The sequence below is a fragment of the Micropterus salmoides genome, unplaced genomic scaffold, assembly GCF_014851395.1.
Source record: "Micropterus salmoides isolate LMB-PRFRI ecotype aquatic unplaced genomic scaffold, ASM1485139v1 Ms_hic_scaffold_21, whole genome shotgun sequence".
Taxonomy (NCBI): domain Eukaryota; kingdom Metazoa; phylum Chordata; class Actinopteri; order Centrarchiformes; family Centrarchidae; genus Micropterus; species Micropterus salmoides.
Window position 1 is genome coordinate 21,588,690 of NW_024041262.1, and position 18,687 is coordinate 21,607,376.

Here is an 18,687-nt window from a genome sequence, read left to right on the forward strand (position 1 = left end):
GGTGAAGGAGGTGTGCAGGCAAACATTCCTCCTTATTTTTGATGTGGTTTTGGTTTATAGTAATTTGTGGTGTCTTGGGCAGTTATATGACACAATAATAAAAAACACAAGTCATTTATTGTGGATCCTCTTAAGATATCATGGTTTTCAAACTGCAGAGATTGAATGATTTATAATGTCACATTATTCAACATGATAGTTGCAATTAAAATTGCTTGACTGTCTGTGTTTTAATTGCCTAACATACAATGTTCAACTGCATGAGAAAATGATCATTTAGCCAAGTCTCAGCACAAAATATGTGCTACAAAGAACAGTTTAAATTAAAACATTTAGTAAAAAGGTTGATCCGTAATTGTACCAGAATCACAAAGACTTAAGATGAAAAGTATCTTTAGGCTCTTTAGCATCAGAAAACGCAAGTGCTGCATTCCAGGTTCTCGTCTCAATTTTCTTCTCATGAAGTCAGTGTTTTGTAAATTTACTTCAGTTGTATGTCTCCAGTCCTCCTCTTCACAAACAGTTTTGCACTCTATGAGACCTACATAATTGTCATTTCCTGATATCCCTGTTAATCTATGCAAAATATGGTCAGAATGTCCACTTGTTCTTTAAATGTGCACTGCAGGCATCATCGCATCTGACATGTGTGCTTTGGCCAGAGTTTGGTGGGCCCTTTTCTCAGCAGCTCTGGCAATTCCTAGTTTCTTGAACAGAGATATCCCAAATACAGGTCAAAATACAAAAAAAAAAAATCTACATACTGTGACTGTGCTTGGATATAGAGTGATGGACTTGCCACTGTTGCCTGTCTTTACCATAAAAGGGACAATAATGTGTGTTAATATACCTCTGTTTGTAGTTTGAGATTGTCAGCTGTTGTAGAGCTCTGAGCAAAAAGAGGAGGATTAAATCCATGTTTGCCCAACAGCCAGTAGGTCATTTGACACCCTTTACCCTGTCATGGACACAAACACACTGGTCAAAAACACATCAAAAATTGGTTGTTCAGCTTACAGGGAAAAAATCTGGCTCTTTAGTCACCTTCATTTCGATTTCCCCTCTTTCTTCCAGTTCAAATGATCCAGCCTGGACAAGGATGTCAGCAGTGCACTGAGATATGTGAATCCTCAGGGCTGTGTGACATACACAGAAGAGAAAAACAGTGTAAAGGTATACATTTGACATTTTTTTGAATTTTGATTTAAAGCCAGTATGCTACGAGAGATCATGCTGATGTTTGGGAGGTGAGATTTACTAGGTTAGTTTAGCCATTAGCATGCTAACATTTACTAATTAGCAGAGGTGTGGGCTCGAGTCACATGACTTGGGCTCAAGTCAGACTCCAGTCACAAAAATTATGACTTTAGACTGGACTTGACAAAATCAAAGAAGACTTTGACTTTAACACCAATGACTCGTGACTTCACCTGGACTTAAGCCTTTTGACTTGTGCTGACTTGACACTCCCCATGCCCAACTATAAATTATGAAATAAAAAACTGTGCAGCGCATCAACATAGCGCGATGCTCAATTAGACTGGAGCACGTGGCTTCCTCCAGCATGAGGGAACAATCACCGACCATCCGAAGCGCGCCACAGTAGCTGTGATTAACCATAACATTTCTGACATAAGCTGTTACAATACATTCAGGAATTCCCTGTATTTTCACAAATATTGTTTTTATTATTTAAAAGAAAAAACTGTTAAAAATAAGTTTAATACTGTAAAAACATTTCTTAAACTTGGTACAATTAGTAACAGTTAACCGTAACAAAAAACATTTGTTCTGTAACTTGACAGATTTTCTTGTTAATTGACAAATATCTCCTTTAATTATGGATTTAGAAAATAAAAACATTGAATAAATGTTATTTTAATTAGTATATAGTGTCTACAAGTATTGTTAAACTGTCGAAACACAGTTTTGATCATTGAAAACAGCCATAATTACTGTAATTTCACAGCTTTTGACTTTTACAGAAAGGTAATATTTAATTTATTGTTAAATGACATTGGACAATGACAATCACAATGATTGTTTTTGTTGTGAAGCACTTTGTGGCCCTATACCTGTGAAAGGTGCTATAGAAATAAACTTTTACTTACTTACAGATGTTCACACCTTTTAATGGGGTTAAAAAAGTAAAATTACGGGTTTGTGATGAACAATTAAGTTTAATGCCATTTTACAGATACTTGATTGAAGAGTCTTAGGTATAGGTGTATTATCAAAATCTAAAGTAAACATATTTAAATCCTGTTTTTTTATAATTAAAAATTACCACATTATTACATTATTTTACATATATCCATGTATCCTATAATAGAGACCAGAAACCCATTTTGAGTAATCTTGTACTAGGGTTATTTATTACAGTTTATTATTATTATTATTATTATTATTATTATTACAGTTTCAGACTTCGTCTCTCGCACCAAAGGCCTGTGTCTTATCCATTGCTCCATCACCACCCCACAGACCTTAACAAAGAAAAGTACTTTAGTTTATATATACCTTATTGACGACATTTTTTTAGATCTATTCATTAGAAACCTAAATGGGTCAACATAAAGAATATTTTGTATACGGTTAGACACAGCTCCAAGATTAAAGTGCAATCTGAATGTGAAGTAATTGGAAAGTATTTCTTAAAATGCTGGCATTTTGCTTTCATAGGACTGTACAGAGACATGAAAGGCAAAGGAGAGGGGGAAATGGTGGTTTTACAGACAGTGAACTTATTGCACAATCCAAAGACTTCTTCCCTGGTTTCAGTATGATATTTTATGACTTTCTAAAGCCAGTTTTTGTATCTGGTAAATGTTGTTACAGCTGTATGTGTTTCTCTGTGCTGTGCATCCTTGTTCCTTTTCTGTCCTCTACTTCTGCCCCAGGAGTGCTATAGCTGATTGCTGAATTAGGTCCAACTGGCCTTGCAAGGCAGTGCACAACTGTGTGCACGAGAGTTGGGGAAGTTGAAGAATTTCTAAATTAAATTGGTATACAAAAAAGATGCAAATATATGCAAGTACAAAGACAAGTGCGAATTTGAAGTTTTTCTTGGCAGTCCAAATGAATCCATTTGTTTGCAAGTTTTTGGTATGCAAGCCAAAAGTACATTTTCTGATTCGACTGACTTTGCACAACAACACCTCTGGATGACCTAAAGAAACCACTTGGGTTCTTAGCACAATTGGAAAACAAACAACGGCAAACATGATCAACAGTATATATATCCAAGGTCTGCAAGACATTAAGTTTCCCTTAATAATTGGTATGGTGACCAAATTCTGGAAATGTGTTAGTCCATAGCCCTCCACAGAATTGGGGAAGAATTCAAGTTTGGTGGCTACATGACTGCAAAAATGACCAGAGGAGCAGATTACCACTCCCCCTCCACCACCAGCTCTTCCATTAAGTGTGAGCAATAAGCAAAAGGCAGATGATCTACACTAGCTTGCCGTTCCTTACATCCAAATAGCTTGACAGCGTTTGATTTACAATATAATTGCATTGATAAATAGGACTGTGTGATCTGACGGTATACAAAAGTATTGGGACACCCCTTCCAAATCATTGAATTCAGCTGTTCCAATCACTTCCATGGCCACAGGTGTATAAAATCAAGCACCTAAGCATGTGGACTGCTTCTACAAACATTTGTGAAAGAATGGGTCGCTATCAGGGCTCAGTAAATTCAAGTTTGGTACCTATGAGTCCATTTGTGAAATTTCCTTACTACTAAATATTTCAAGGTGAACTGTTAGTGGTATTCCAACGAAGGTTAAAATGAAGGGCAACTGGACTTGGTTGAAGCTACTGGAAGACGTTTCGCTGAGTTTCCCTGCCAGTCAGTCAGAACTGAAGAAGTCCTTTGGATAAGGGACGAAACGTCTTCCAGTAGCTTCAACCAAGTCCAGTTGCCCTTCATTTTAACCTTCGTTGGATAACTATGACCTGGATGACTGAGAATCTTCATAGACATCATGTTAGTGGTATTATAACTAAGTGGAAGTGGTTTGGAACAACAGAAACTCAGCCTTGAATGGGTAGGCCACATAAAATCACAGAGTGGGATCGGCGCATCTGCAGAAGCTGCCAACTTCCTGTAGAGTCAAGAGCTACAGACCTCCAAACGTTGTGTGGCCTTCAGATAGCTCTAGAACAGGGCATAGAGAGCTTCATGGAATGCCTCTTAGTTCCAGTGAAAGGAACTGTTGATGCTTCAGCATACCATAACATTTAGGACAATTTCATGCTCCCAGCTTTGTGGACACTGTTTGGGAATTGCCCCTTCCTTTTCCAACATGACTGTGCACCAGTGCACAAAGCAAGGTCCATAAAGACATGGATGAGCGAGTTTGGTGCGGAGAACTTGACTGGTCTGCACAGTCCTGACCTGAACCCGATAGAACATCTTTGAGATGAATTAGAGCGGAGACAGGCCTTCTCATCCAACATCTGTCCCTGACCTCACAAATGCCCTTCTAGAAGAATGGTCCAAAAGTCTAATGAACACACACAAACAGCTGATTACCAGTTTTAGAACAGTATTTTGACGTTTTTATTAAAGGAAAATCTAGTATTTGCGGGTGTTGGATCATTCTTTTTTACAAAATATATTGATTACATTAACAAGATTTTTATGGGAAATTATATAATAAAAACAGCACTCTACTATAAATTTTAAGCCTGATTATTTGTATTATAGCAGTGTTCAACTATATTTAAAAGGTAATTTAATTGTTTTTACAGGTGTATATGTTCTTAATTAAACAATAAAAGCCCCAAAAATTGAGATCAACTTTCAACAGACGGCTGAAGAGACCCAAAGGAAAAGGTGAAAGGTTTCTCTCCTAAGTGCTGTGTCTGAGCAGCCCGATCGTAAAACTGGCCACTTTTGGCAACAGCCAAGATAAGCCTTGTTAAAATGTCAAAGAAACTAACCAGAGATTACAAACAGCCAATCGAAACTCTTCAGTAAGAGAGGGCAAGAACCCCCCCCCACACACACACATACACGTAACCATGGCAACTGACCTGCTTTTAATTACCTCTCATCAAAGGGATACTCCTTGTCACACCCAGGTGGGACAAAATCCAGGACACCAAGGACAGCCCTGAACTTTATGTAAACAAAGACTGCTGTCTCCAAAGACTCAAAGCATTACCTGTTTAATTAAATAATCTTTTAGTTACTTGATTAGTTAAGTTACCATGTTGTTGCTATCTGTTGTTGATGTTATTGCTGAAAAGACTCAAGACTCAAATTTTCAGCAAGGGTAAGGACACTCTGTCTATTTATGTGTAACCAATGCTTGTTCACAATACTTTCTCACACAATTCCTTTAGAAATGATGATAAAGAAATGTCATACTATACTCTATTAATTGCCAGCTTGAATTTAAGGCTAAATAACTAAATTTCCCAGTTCCTATGCAAAGATTGTTTTAGGATTAATCTAAGCTGTTGTCATGTAACCTGAGCTCCCCCAAGTGGACGAAATAAGTTTCATTCTGAAATGCTAACCTTTTAAGGTCTAATTACTGGCAATTGTTTTCCTGTTACCAAATGTTTAAACTTAGAACGGTACAACCATTTGACCATTGAGGTTTGATTGTGGGAAGATATTTGATTATAATACACGCAAATAGATTTTCTTTTTCTTTTATAGACATTAAAAGTTTAGAAAGACAGTCCCTCGGGAAACCAGAAATGGCCTGCCCTGCGGGAAACGAAGGACTGCCCTCTGGGGAACCACGCCGCAGACTACAAAAGAGCGACACGCGACGTTGTTCGCTCTGCTCTTGACTCTTCTCTGGTTCCTTGTGCTCTGCTTGGTCCGGCTCTTCAACGGCGCTTCCGCACGCGCCTGGCGTGCCCCCTCTCCAGGCAACGCCCTAACAAAATCCTTTGTTCTTTCAAGCTACACACGCAAAGTGCCGCGACCTCAGTTTTACCTCATTTCCAGCAACTTTCTTTTGTTTTGTTAAAAGTTATCAGTCCGTTAAGTTACGCTAGTTAATTCAGCTTTTTTTTTTTCAGCTTTATGCGTCGAGCTAAGCCCACGGAGGTCGGACGCTGCCACGTGGCCCGCCAGCAATAACCGAGGACGATGAAAACTGCTAACCCGAGCCAGGGTTGGCCCCCACTGCAAGTTTCTCCATTAAAGCCGACAAGATATGGCCCCCGGAGCAATTCCCTGGCAGAGAAAGCGACTGTCCGGCGGCTTGAAGCTGTCCTAAACGAGAACACACGGACTCTGCCAGTGTGAGGCCATTTACCAGCAACCCGGCGTGAAGAAACACAAGCAATAAGACAAAATAAAGCATTCTGTGGTCCGTGATGTCCAATAGTTGTTAATCAATTATCTTAGTCCTTAAACCCCTAGACAAAATTATATATCATCCAATTGCATTCATTAGTTGCTGTATGAGTCAAATGCTTCCCAGAATAGGAACCCCTACTGGTTGTTTAGCCATTGTTTATTTCTTTGTTGTATTTAACCGCAATTTTATATTACCTTAGTTAGTTAATAAATTCACTGTAACCAAGGAATTGTGAGTATTGCCTACTTCTAAGTCCCTGCCAAGAGAATTTACCCTTTAGATATGAGACTGACTGACTGATTTAAGATAATTGAGCGATTATTAACTAACTGATCACTGGTGAATAATTGTATAATTATTAAAAGCTACCTAGATGTCCGGAGACTCTAGGTTAATATCAACTCCGGTGGTGCCCCTTTCGAAATGAGAGCTTTTTATGGATTAATATTTTCTGAATATTAAAATTCATAATTGGTTATTAATTCTCACAAATTTATTAAAATTCATACGTAGTTTAGACATGCTACATGTTATTCCTCACATTAATCACTTTTGTGCATACATTACACAAACACAATAAAACCATATTTTTCTTATTTAAAGTCTTATCCAGAAGGTTTAAATAACGGAATTACAATACTGATAGTCTCAATGACTAGCCTCTGCAAAAGTGACTTAAGTTCACTCACGTAAGCTGTTACTTTCCATGCGAGAGGCCATGTTCACCGTGTCACCAAAGAGACAGTAGCGAGGCATAGTGGTGCCTACCACTCCAGCAACCACTGGACCTACAAAACCCATAACAAACTGTTTGTATACCCATCCAAATTTCTCTAATGTCACTTATTTCATGTACAAACTTCTTGCACAATATTAAGTCTCAATGACAAGTGTGTAGGACCAAAAATCTGTGGGCTTAGAAGGAATGTGAAAACCTGCATTTTGGCTGTCTTTTATTCAATTGATTCTGATTCCTTACACATATTTAATGTACACCAATATGAACAAATCTCAAATAGTACATGAAAAATATACAAATATGGAATATGTTAGCCACATCAAATTATTCCAAATAAGGACAAAGACACCAACAAAACCAAATACTTCACCATTAATTCAAAAGAAAAATGTGCAGTACTGTCTCTTACCAGAGTGTATCCCAATGCGAATCGCAAGACTCTCCGTAGGTATATGACGGATTCTGAAGACCTTGATGGCACTCAGGAAATGAAGAGCCATTGTAGATATCTCCAAAGCGTGCTTATTTTCATTGCTGATAGGTAGACCACTGGCTACCATGTATGCATCACCAATTGTTTCCACCTAATGACAAAGTCAGTTCCACTAAGATGATAAACTTTTACAGCCACCATCTCAAGTAACAGTGGAAAGCTCCATTATACAAACAGCACAACTTAATTAAGCAAACAGGCAAAATAAGCAATCCTTAAAGTGAGGCTGCATCCACAATACTACGTTTTCAATTTAAAACGCAGACCTTTTGTACGACTGCATCTACCGTTCAGACTAAAACAGCAAATACAAAGACCTAAAATTTTAAAAAGTTTGAAAACGCTGCTGACCCTATTTTCGTTTTAAAACTCCATGGTAGCGTATCTCGTAGCAGGCGAAAATGGAGGACTTTGAAAACGATGATGCAGATATTTACATTTGGCTTCCTGATTGGGTATGTAAAGCAAAAACTATGCTACTGAAGGTGATTTTTCTATGGGATTTGTATTAAAATATTTTGCAATGTGCAAATAGCACATTAAACTTGTGCTGTGCATGACGCTGTATTTACTTTGCGACGGCTCCCAGTCTGTTTCCGCCGCCACAGTCGCTTTGTACTCCCGTGTTAGTTTCAGTAACAGTTCCACATTGTTGTCGGTCCATGCAAAAACATCTCTAGTGAGGTTGTTCATATGTTTCTTCTTTCGCCGAATCTTCTGCAGTTGCGAATTAGACATCTGGCTTTATTTTTACACCGGCATGCGCATGCCCAGTGTACGTGAACAGCCACTAGTGTTTTCAGTCATTTTAATATAGAATATCGGAGGACGGAGATCAATTCTAATAAGCAGCTAAAACGTTTGTTTGGATGGAGATTGTTTTTAAACAAAAATGTAGCAGTGTGGATTTAGCCTTAGGTGAGAAGATTGACACTGCTCATGTCTATGTGGTGAAAATGAAGCTACAGTTGGTTAGCTTAGCTTAGCACACGCTGGAAACAGAAGGAAACAGCAAGCCTGTCCCTGTCCAAAGGTAACAAAATCTGCATACCAGCACCTCTAAAGCGCATTGATAAAAAAATTTATTTTGACGGAGAGTTATGTGTCACCTACAAAATACCATACATATTTTGGAGATTTACACCCCCCTCATGTCTCCAATGCATAAAGTTGAATGAGAGTCAAAAAGTGCTCTGCGACTTACTTTGTAGACATCGTACATTTTGATGATGTCGTCAAAGAGGCTGTAGAGGTCGTTAAGGAACGTTACCACCTCCATCGCAGAGCTGACAGAGCACATGGAGGTAAAGCCGACAATGTCAGAGAAGAAGATGGTCACCATCTCGTAGCTTTGCGGCTCCACTGATTTCCCTGCCATCAGCTGATCTGCAATGTACCTATGCCCAATGAAGGAACGGATGTAGTCATGGAAGCCCATTCAACCAGGATTTTTATTGTTTACCATAAATTGCTCATTATCATCATTTTGATGTGGTTACATCTGGTACCTTGGTAACATGCTGGAGAGAAGCTTGTCTGCACGGGTCTTCTCTGCTGTGAGCTGATTGGTCCTCTCCTCCACCACCTCCTCCAAGTGATTTGCATATTTCTCCAACTTTTCCACCATATTATCCAGAATAGTTGCATGACTACAGTACAGAAGATCAGGATCACCTCTATTAAGGAGTTTATGTTTTAAGTCCAAGTTGATTAGTAGTAAACATGACATCTCAAAGTGTTGTTAAACAGATTTCAATAAAATTTCGTGGAATGTTTCATCCGTTTTTGGATCATTTTTGATGGAAATCCAGGATTTGTTTTTGTTTTTTACTTTAGTGCCAATGCTTTTTTGCTATCGTCACATGTATCCAGTCACTATATTTGAAGTGCAGATAACTTATTTAGAGGATTTTACAGCACTGGCAATCTCTGAATGCTCTCTAGTTGATGACAACAAGCTACCTGATTCTCATTTGCTTTCTCTTATAAGTAAAATTAAGGTTTGTAACCATGACATGCTGCATCTGCAGGCCCATATGTGAGACAGGGAGAACAATTTATTTTCTCACACTATTTTGGAGCATAATTATGCATAAGAAAAAAAAATATCCTGACCTATTTGGGCTGATTTCCCTCAGCTGTCTTCTTATAGACCCAAACGATGGTCGATGGTCAGGGTTTTCACTCCAGCAGGCACTCAGTAGTGAGTTGATGTTCTCGTCACACAGCTGCTCAGACAACTCTGGTCGGAGGGGTTCCCCTTGGAAAGGTGTCTGCAACTTCATAATAATCTCTGGAGAAAACATGTAGCAAGATGCAGGAATCATTGCAATGTTGGAATTTGGGAATTTTGGGGGGATTTTTTTTGCCACGATGGCACTGTTGGCGTTTAGACATTCGTTGTCTCTTGACAACAAATCCCTTTGACTTTGATGATCCCCTGACTTTTCCTCTAGCACCACTATCAGGTCAAAATTTTAATGTGTCCAATACTTTGGTTTATGACCAAAAACATGGAAAATTAATGGCATGCCCAGCAAACTCACCTGCCTCTTATCATCCCACCTCCCTGCAGTATATCTTCTCGGGCTATGCATTCACTCATCACCAGATTCTTGTTTCAGCCTAAGTGGATCATTGCCTGCTCCCTGTTTGCTCCCTGTAAGCCACACTACCGTTCACGCCATCTTCACCACCACACAGTGGAGGTAGTGGTGGTCAGTCAACCCAGCTCCCTTACATTATCATTCCCCTGTTCCTAATAAACCAAACTAAATAATGTTTCCTTTAAATTATGTCAGTCATGTAGAGTGGAACTAAATGCTCGGAGAGGTGAATGTAAATTGGACGGACTGATGTCGGACCTGTCTTGCCCAATGTTCAGTATGCTACAATATTTCTAGCCTCTGGAAGCTTGGAAATGAATAAATGGCAACAGAAAATGAATGAATGGCGTTGTATCATGCTGACCTTTGGGCTCCAGGTTGGTGTCATGATATGGGCAAGCCTTAGAGTTGTACATGAGTTCCCACATGATGATGGCAAAGCTGTAAATGTCACCTTTGGGCGTTCCACTGACCGGGACACCGACTTGCCTGAGAAGCTCGGGGGCTGTCCAGTACATCTCTACAACGCAAATACATGGTAACTACCCAACAGTTAGGTTCAAATCACCTCACATGTGTTACTTCTCCTTCATGCTGTGATAAACACAAAGTGCACCCACTGACCGTCATAATTGGGGTTTTCCAGAGGGATGATCTTCGTTTTGCTACCGTATTTAAACTCCCAAAGTCCAAAGCCAGAGAGTTTTATCTGGAGTCGACTATCCACCAGACATGTGCTGGGTTTCAGGTTCCCATGAAATCTCAGGCTACTTTTGTGAATGAACTCCATCCCCTAAAACACAAGTAAACAGATTCAAACTAGGAATTGGCCATTGCAATGTAAAAATAAATAATCAGCCCTGCACTATAACTGCAGTTTGGGTCTGTTTTATTTTGTGGACCTTTTTGTTTGACACTGAGAACAGGTGGTCAACATTAAGCTTTATTCTCCAAATTTAATGAGCATTCAAGGCTGTACTTTAGCAACCTGGGGGGACTTTAAATTCTATTAAAAAAAAAAGACATTGGGAGCAATTTCAAGATATTAAAATATGACTACATTTAGACCAAAATAATTTTGCCAGAATTCTTTTCTGGCAGTGTGGAGAAAGTTTTGATTCACCATATAGACCTTCATGTTGAGAAATAAATATGCATAAAATCTAACATTTTTAAAATATAGTTGGGGGATGCATTGGACAGACTTGAACTTATTTTGTATTTTCATGAAATTGTTGTAGTTATTTATTTCATTTATTTGTACAATTTATTTTGCATGCATTTTAATTTATTTATCAGTAGGCTATATATATTCCATATGATGTCATTATTTCTAAAATCCTGGCTATAACAGCCCCATTTGTGAAACATAGATTGTATTCAATGAATGACATGTCTTTCCCAAAACTATATCATGGCAATAACTTGAACATGCTGCCTAAATGAATTGACTCACATTGACAATGTCATAAGCAAATGACAGTTTAAACATCCTGTCGAGCTCGACATCTGACGCCTTCAGAACATCCTGCAAAAAAAATTACATCAAAAAGCAAACAAAATGTTAAATATGTAATTACATGTCAATAATCCCTGGGTTGGGTCAACATAATTATATTCTTTACTTAGTACCGATGGGTTGTTTTGACCCAGTATTTACTAACAAACTATAATACTGTTATGTGTTTCACACAACAACACTCACATTTTACCTTAAAACTGTCAAACATATGTTGTTAATGTACAAAACAATGTGCATATGAGATTCAAATTGCAAAGGATATATCACTTAAGAATCAGTAACAAATAGTACGTTCAAAAAGAGCTGCACTATAACAGTTTGAAACCATTTTAGTTTTTGATGCTTTTCATTTTAAATTAAAATGTGTATACAAACATGCTGAGAGACTGACCTTTAGACTGCCTTTCCTGCAGTACTGAATAACCAAACAGACATTCGGGGGCTCAATGCACGCACCAAAGAACTGCACCAAGTTCTCATGTTTCATCTCTTTCATCTGTCTTAAAGAGTTTAAAATGGTTAGGCACACAATATATCAATCATTTACTAATATGTCTTAAATAATATTATATTTAGAATTTAAATGGTTATTTGTTGCAAGGGTATAACAAGATCTGCACCATTATTTTAGGTTAAATAAGTTTCTTCTCTGACATGATGTGAACAGACTCTTTTTAGCTGGATATACTGTAGCTGGATTTTAACCAACCAAAAGAAACAACAACAAGTATGTTTGTTCTAGAACAACATGAGGAACTTTACCACATTGAACTCTGCGATCATTGAAGGTTTATGGAAATTTCTGGAAATGTGGTTCTTGATGTACTTGATAGCCACTTGATTTCCCTGTATGGAATTAACGAAAAAATACATTTGGGAAATGCACATATTCTGGAATATGATAATAAACTCTAAGCAACTCTTATATTTGTATGTGAAAGATCACTCTTGTAGGAAGAAGTCATCATGACATTTTAAATTTCTTAAAGTACGACTGTGTAGCTTTTGAAAGATGAAAAAACTATATTCTTCATACAAGTAACAATTAAACAAACACTTTCTCAATTTAATTTTGCTGCTACAGGCTTAATTGGTCTAGGATGACCATTAACTTGCTGTTCTAATATTAGCGACTTTAGCAACATTTTGCTGTCAATCTGACTTTACCGAGTCACTTTTGCTGACCTTATGAGGACTTTTCCACTACACTCCTCCAAGTTTGCCACAACCTGAATCTGTAAGAACCCCATAAGGTCTTGGTTCTAGGTTCTACCCCATTTTCCACTCCACAATGTTTCAGATATACATCACTTAATATATGACACCATATGACGACACCAGGACCGTCGTTTTTACACTGCTTTGTAACTAACTGTGCTGAATGCAGTGCAGTTTTGGGACAACAAGGGGTGTTAATATAGATTTTCTTTTACATTTATATGTGGTTACTTACAAATGTCAGAATTAAATTAATATAAGAGTCCCACACACAGTAGGAAGTGACTTAAACCAGCTCCCACCCTGCTGACCAGCTAGGTACAAATCTGTAACATTGCAGTGAAACACACGTACTGCCTGTATATTGAAACACATTACGTTTTCACTTCTGATGTTTGCTTTGTTGCAAACCAGCTTTGGCATTCTACCCCAAGAGGACCTGCACCTGGATTTACTACCATCTATCCTTTCAGCAACTGGTGTATTTTCTCTGTTGCTTTCTGTTGAGCAGTGCTTAGCTTTAGGTACTTGCCCCCAAAGTGGAGGGTGTTCAGTGGAAACAAAAGGCAATGGCTCTACTTTTACCATTAATCTGTTATTGCCACTGTTCAGGAAAAGTAACTCACTTCAAACTCTACGTATTAATGGTACCTGGTAGAGACCTATGGTGGTGTAGATGTGTTCTTTCCCTGCGTTGTCCCTCAGGCCGTAGCTGTTGCTGGAGAAATTGGACTGAGAGCCACCACTCCCATTATGGCTACCTGTGGTGCTCAGAGACAGAATCCCCTGGAGGAGACACAAACACACAGAACACGCATGTGAACACAAAACCAGGCGAGTAAACACACACATACAGTACATAAACTTTGTTTTCTTATAAAGTTCTCATACTACGGGCTCCCTGATGATGCTGATGTCGCTGTAGTTTATCAGCCACCAGCAGGAGTCATCGAGCTTTGTCTGGAGTCGTAACTTCTGCAGAAAGAGGACCCCGATGCAAAAAATTGCTAGCACACCGATGACAGGGAAGGTCACAAGCAAAGCTAGCAGGGCGATGTCTGTGTCCAATCAAAAAAACAAAGTATGAAGGTGGTTAGCTTGGTCTGAATGTATATAAATATAAAATCATAGAGTGTGAGTCTAAAGGCAAACATAAAATCTGAGATAACTGGTAAATTTACTGGTTGCATGAACAATGCTCTTAAGTCCTACCATTTATCAGCCATTCACAGAGCTCGTTGTTGAAACCACATACTGGTTCATCAGAAGGAGGTCTTCCTTTCGGCCAGACCACAGCAGCAAATGAAGATGTTGGCCTGAAATAAAACATTGTTTGTTTGTGATTTCCCAAAATTTCTTAATTAAAAAAAAGCTGTATTGTTTGACTGAATAAAAGCGTCTGTTACCGGATAGCTTTGGTGTCACTGTCAAAATGAAGGATGGGTACGAAATTGGTGCTGTTTCCTAGATGCTGCAGGTCATAAATGGAATAGTCCAAACTTCTCTCCCCCTCTTCGTCGAAGTGGACTAGTCCAGAGGCACCTGCAGTGATAAGCCAATACTGCATGAAACTGTCTCTGAAAATGTTGCCTTGTGCTTTTAGTGTTTTGAGAGAGGAATAGGGTGAAACAATAAAAATAAATGAATAAATTTAAATAAATATATATAATAATTAATAAAAATAAATTCTCACCATTCAAATATTTTTAATTTTAAGATACAGTGTCTGTCTGCTAAGACTCTGTGGTGATTACGGTAATAAAAAAAATACTGTTCAGAGTAATCAGGACTTCGCTTCTACAAAGAGAGCTTAGTGTTAAAAGTTTTAAATATAACATTTTAAGGCTGTGAATGCCACAAACCAAATCCTGTTCACCCCCACTATGTTAGGGTGGATGCAGAAATCTCATAAATGGATATCTCTTCATGGCCAGATACCAGAGGTAAGTTAAACCGACCCTTTAATTATCTTTAACTAGGTTTAATGCATCTTTAACTGTTTGCAGCCATCATTTGCACATTAAGTGTGCCACATTCATAAAAAATGTTATAAATAAAAAAATATATATATAAACTTAGCCTAGCTCTTAAATTGAGCATGTTGGATGCCTTGTTTCTTAAAATATGATGCAACTACGCAATGAGGATGCCACAGAGACTGCATGTGATGTGATGATTGGCTAGCTGATGGTATAGATTAGTGCCGGTTCATTGCTATTTACAGAACATATACAAAATTTTTCTAAATGAGAACAAAACCATAAACTATTTCTGAACAGATATTCTGTAATTTCTTTGTAAAAAGCCTTACTAACATGCACAAACTGATACCAAACAAAACCTTTTAGTATTTTGCTGGCATGTACTAAACAATGATCTTCACAGATACCAACCATTGAATCGAATGTTGCTTGTTTTCTTTAACCTCTGTAACACCTCCCGTCCATCGTACGGGTCTCTGCCATCTTTGAGGACTTCTTTCAGTCCCATTGCATAAAGAAGCACTGCATCATGCAGATAGGCAGCGTAAGGGCTAACCTGAAAAAACAGAAATAAAACTATTGTGTCTGAGATTTTCCTTTTTAGCAGAATAAATGTGAATGTGTAAATAATGCATTCTTCATGTGTTTGATTTTCCGTTTCTGTCATGCGTGCTTACCTCACTGTCAGATGACAGGTTGCTCCGAAATGGGTGTCCTTTTAGTCTTTCAAAAACTTGCTCAAAGAAGTCATAATAGTCAAAGCCTTCATAGGATTTCTGGCCAATGATAAAAGCCATATCATAGGCTCTTATGGCAGCTGGGTAAATCCTGCTGTCCATGGCATATTTCCATAAGTTATCCTGCTCGTGAAAAAGACGCATGAAAAACAACTTAGTAAAGAGGGGTGGAAGATACTCCGTTTGATCATCTGAAAAGAAAGATTTGTGGGCAGGTGATAATGGTGATGAAATAGCAACTTCAGGCTACAGTAAGTGACCACAACCTGTCTTAATGATCCAAAACATTAGTCTGAATACTAGGACATCTAGCTATACACTGTACACAATACACAATAATGCTGTGTTTTCTATATGGACTGACTGGTGAGGATGCTGACCTTTTGATTGGGACCTACTGGCTTTAACTTCGGTGCAATTTTAAGACCCCTATTGACCCCCTCCTTACTGTTTTCTTCCATTGTGTATTGTATGTATGCAGAAATCAATTTAGTGAAATGCACAATATAAACTAAAAGTATAAAGGCCTAGCGAGAATTCAGAGCCCCTCTGCAAGTTTAGGTGATAATGCTAAGGTCTTACATTAAGGCACCAATCATTTTAGTTTAAAAGGTGCTTTTGTGGTGCAAACTGTATTAACGAACACAGCTTCAATCAATTAAATTACCACACACCACTTATCCTGTGGTGAACCTGGAGCCTTCAGCCCCCCTACTGGTTTGGGGCCCCTGGGAAGTTGCCTGATTTGCCCAGTTGGTAATCCATCTTTGGTTGTTAAGCGCAGGGTTTGGTTTTGGTAATGGCACAATGGCACCAAACCTGACAATTCAGGACGCTGCGCACAATCACTGCATCCAGCTGTTGTTTGACAAGATATAGCTCCAGCACATACCTCCCCGTAAAAACACAAAATCATTTAAAATTAATCAAATTAATGCTAATTTCTTTTGGTTCTAATCAAACTGCTTTTTAAAAACAGTTTTCTTCTATATGATTTGTTTACCAATGGGATTTTACAGCAACACCTTACCTCCATTGTTTTTGTGTTTGAAAGGTTTTACTCACCACACGGCCACTGACCTCAAAATGCTGCACCAGGAAGAACACATAGTCGCCGTTCATCAAACCCTGTCGCTCAGCCTCCAGCAGCAGAGCCACAGAGTCCTCTCTGTTTGTCAGCACCACAATCACTGGAGGACAACAGAAAACATTTGATAAACACAGAAACAGTAGTCAAGTTTGCGACAAAGTGCTCATACTCTCCTTACCTCTGGCAACTGTTGAGATGTACTGAACATTTCGATTAACAAGCTGAGGATCGCTGGTATCAAACTTGACCGCTGCAGCCAGTGTGAATCTCTCTCTCAGCGGCATCTCAACGGTTTTCCACAGAGCGTCAACTTTGTCCCAAGTGTTTGAATCCAATCCCCCTCCAATCATCGCCACATGACTCCACCCGAAGAACTCCAATGTTTTCACCAGGACCTCGGAGCTTCTTTTAAGAGGGGGCACAATTTTGATGTATGAATCATAGACATCGCTGTTGTCCAGTTTGGAGGATTTTCCAACAAAGCCAAACATCGGGATGTTCCATGTGGATGCAATGAGACCAGTGACCTGGAAAGCAGAAATAATTTGAAATAATGTTTAAAATCTATCACCTGACAATCTATAATTACCACCTGTCTGATCGCTTGTTTTACAGAGGTGATCTTGGAAGATGTAGTTTGTGGTGCTGTTTAACTGTATTGTATTATACAGAGAGGCATTTATTATATATATATATATATATATATATATATATATATATATATATATATTTATTATGGAGCCTACCTTAAATGATGTAAATGGTGTAGACAAAATAATAGAAACACCTGTCAGTATAACACAATACGATTCAACAGCACTACAAACTTAAATCAACACTTCTCTGAAACATTATAACCTTCATGAAGGGAGGGATTATTGCAGGATTGTTATATTAGGCTGCATTTATTTTAGCTAGATGTACCTAATAAACTGGCAACTGACTTCATATCTGGTCGAACTCTTCAGTTGCGTCCCAAATGTTGCAGTATTTATAATCTATAGCAGCATGGTTTGAGACCGCATGCTTTCAGCTAAACATGCAATAGCTTTAGCTAGGTGTACCGATAAAGTGTCAAGTGTAACACAGATCAGTGTCGTCTGCATACATCTGAAAACCTGTACAATGGCCTATTTTGGTAAATAATAATATATAAACTGAAGAGAAGTGGACCAAAGACAGACACCTGTGGAATTCCTATTTTACTCTCTAAAAAAGGTGACACAAAAAAGCAAATCTAATTCATGAATTATCAATTTCCATATTTACACACATCAAATCACATCACACAAATCATACCTCGGCTTCTTCAGGACATGCTGGACCAAACAGTGCAGACACATTTTCTTTCCACACCTGGTGAATGAATCCTCCCAGAGAAACTTTGGGATTGCAGTCTGTATCCATGTACACAAAATCCAGACTGTAGTTCCCCAGGAAGGAGGGATTGCTGTTCACCTTCTCTACAGCTATCTGTATGGCTGAGCCCAGCCGCAGGGCACTGAAGGGGAAGGACATATTCCAGGGTGCCTGGAAACCAATGATCAGCTTGTGAGGTTGAGACGCATTGGTGCCGTTATTGATGACAACGGCAGCAGTTAACACAAGTGCAAAGTGAAGCACCAAAATGTGCCTCCTGCCAGAAGAATATGCCGCCTTCTCCATCATTCCCATCCTATTAGTTGCTTCATGTTACAGGCCTTAAATACCCAACTTCCCTGGTGATGCTGGATAGTTTGTTAGGGAGGAGAACATGTAAATATGTGGAGGAGAGTGGGAGGTACAAAGAGGCATTAAGTCCATCATTTTCTATAATTTTTTGCCCTTAAATTCTTCATTAGAGTGTGTCACACAATCACTGCCATAGAAAGAAGTCCCCCTTCTTCCATCCATTCTTCACTGAATGTTTTTAAAAGAAATCAAGGACAACTTCTTTTCAAAGCATAGACTCATTTTAATGCATTA

At 38.6% G+C, this 18,687-nt stretch overlaps 1 protein-coding gene across 1 annotated transcript; it reads right to left on the reverse strand.

The window, feature by feature from the left end:
* Positions 1-114: 114 nt before the first annotated feature.
* Positions 115-18,396, reverse strand: gucy2g (guanylate cyclase 2g). Its single transcript, XM_038736576.1, has 22 exons — positions 18,022-18,396; positions 16,901-17,249; positions 16,713-16,822; positions 15,573-15,755; positions 15,307-15,451; positions 14,320-14,455; positions 14,126-14,229; positions 13,805-13,971; positions 13,565-13,699; positions 12,458-12,541; positions 12,087-12,191; positions 11,630-11,701; positions 10,798-10,966; positions 10,538-10,693; positions 9,683-9,860; positions 9,076-9,216; positions 8,772-8,964; positions 7,484-7,658; positions 7,025-7,123; positions 1,045-1,136; positions 851-958; positions 115-707 (listed from the first exon to the last, which is right to left on the reverse strand). The coding sequence occupies exons 1-22, from the start codon at positions 18,394-18,396 to the stop codon at positions 612-614; spliced, it is 3,372 nt and encodes a 1,123-aa protein (XP_038592504.1). The 3' UTR covers positions 115-611.
* Between the last annotated feature and the right edge of the window lie 291 nt (positions 18,397-18,687).

What these genes read in the sequence shown, in the direction of transcription:
- gucy2g (XM_038736576.1), bottom strand. Translation starts at nt 18,396, where the DNA reads ATGGGAATGATGGAGAAGGCGGCATATTCTTCTGGCAGGAGGCACATT. An exon ending in CATGTCCTGAAGAAGCCGAG is followed by an intron (nt 17,250 to 18,021) that starts GTATGATTTGTG and finishes TCTGCTTTCCAG; the next exon opens with GTCACTGGTCTCATTGCATC. An exon ending in GCAGGAAAGGCAGTCTAAAG is followed by an intron (nt 11,702 to 12,086) that starts GTCAGTCTCTCA and finishes TTTTTTTTGCAG; the next exon opens with GATGTTCTGAAGGCGTCAGA.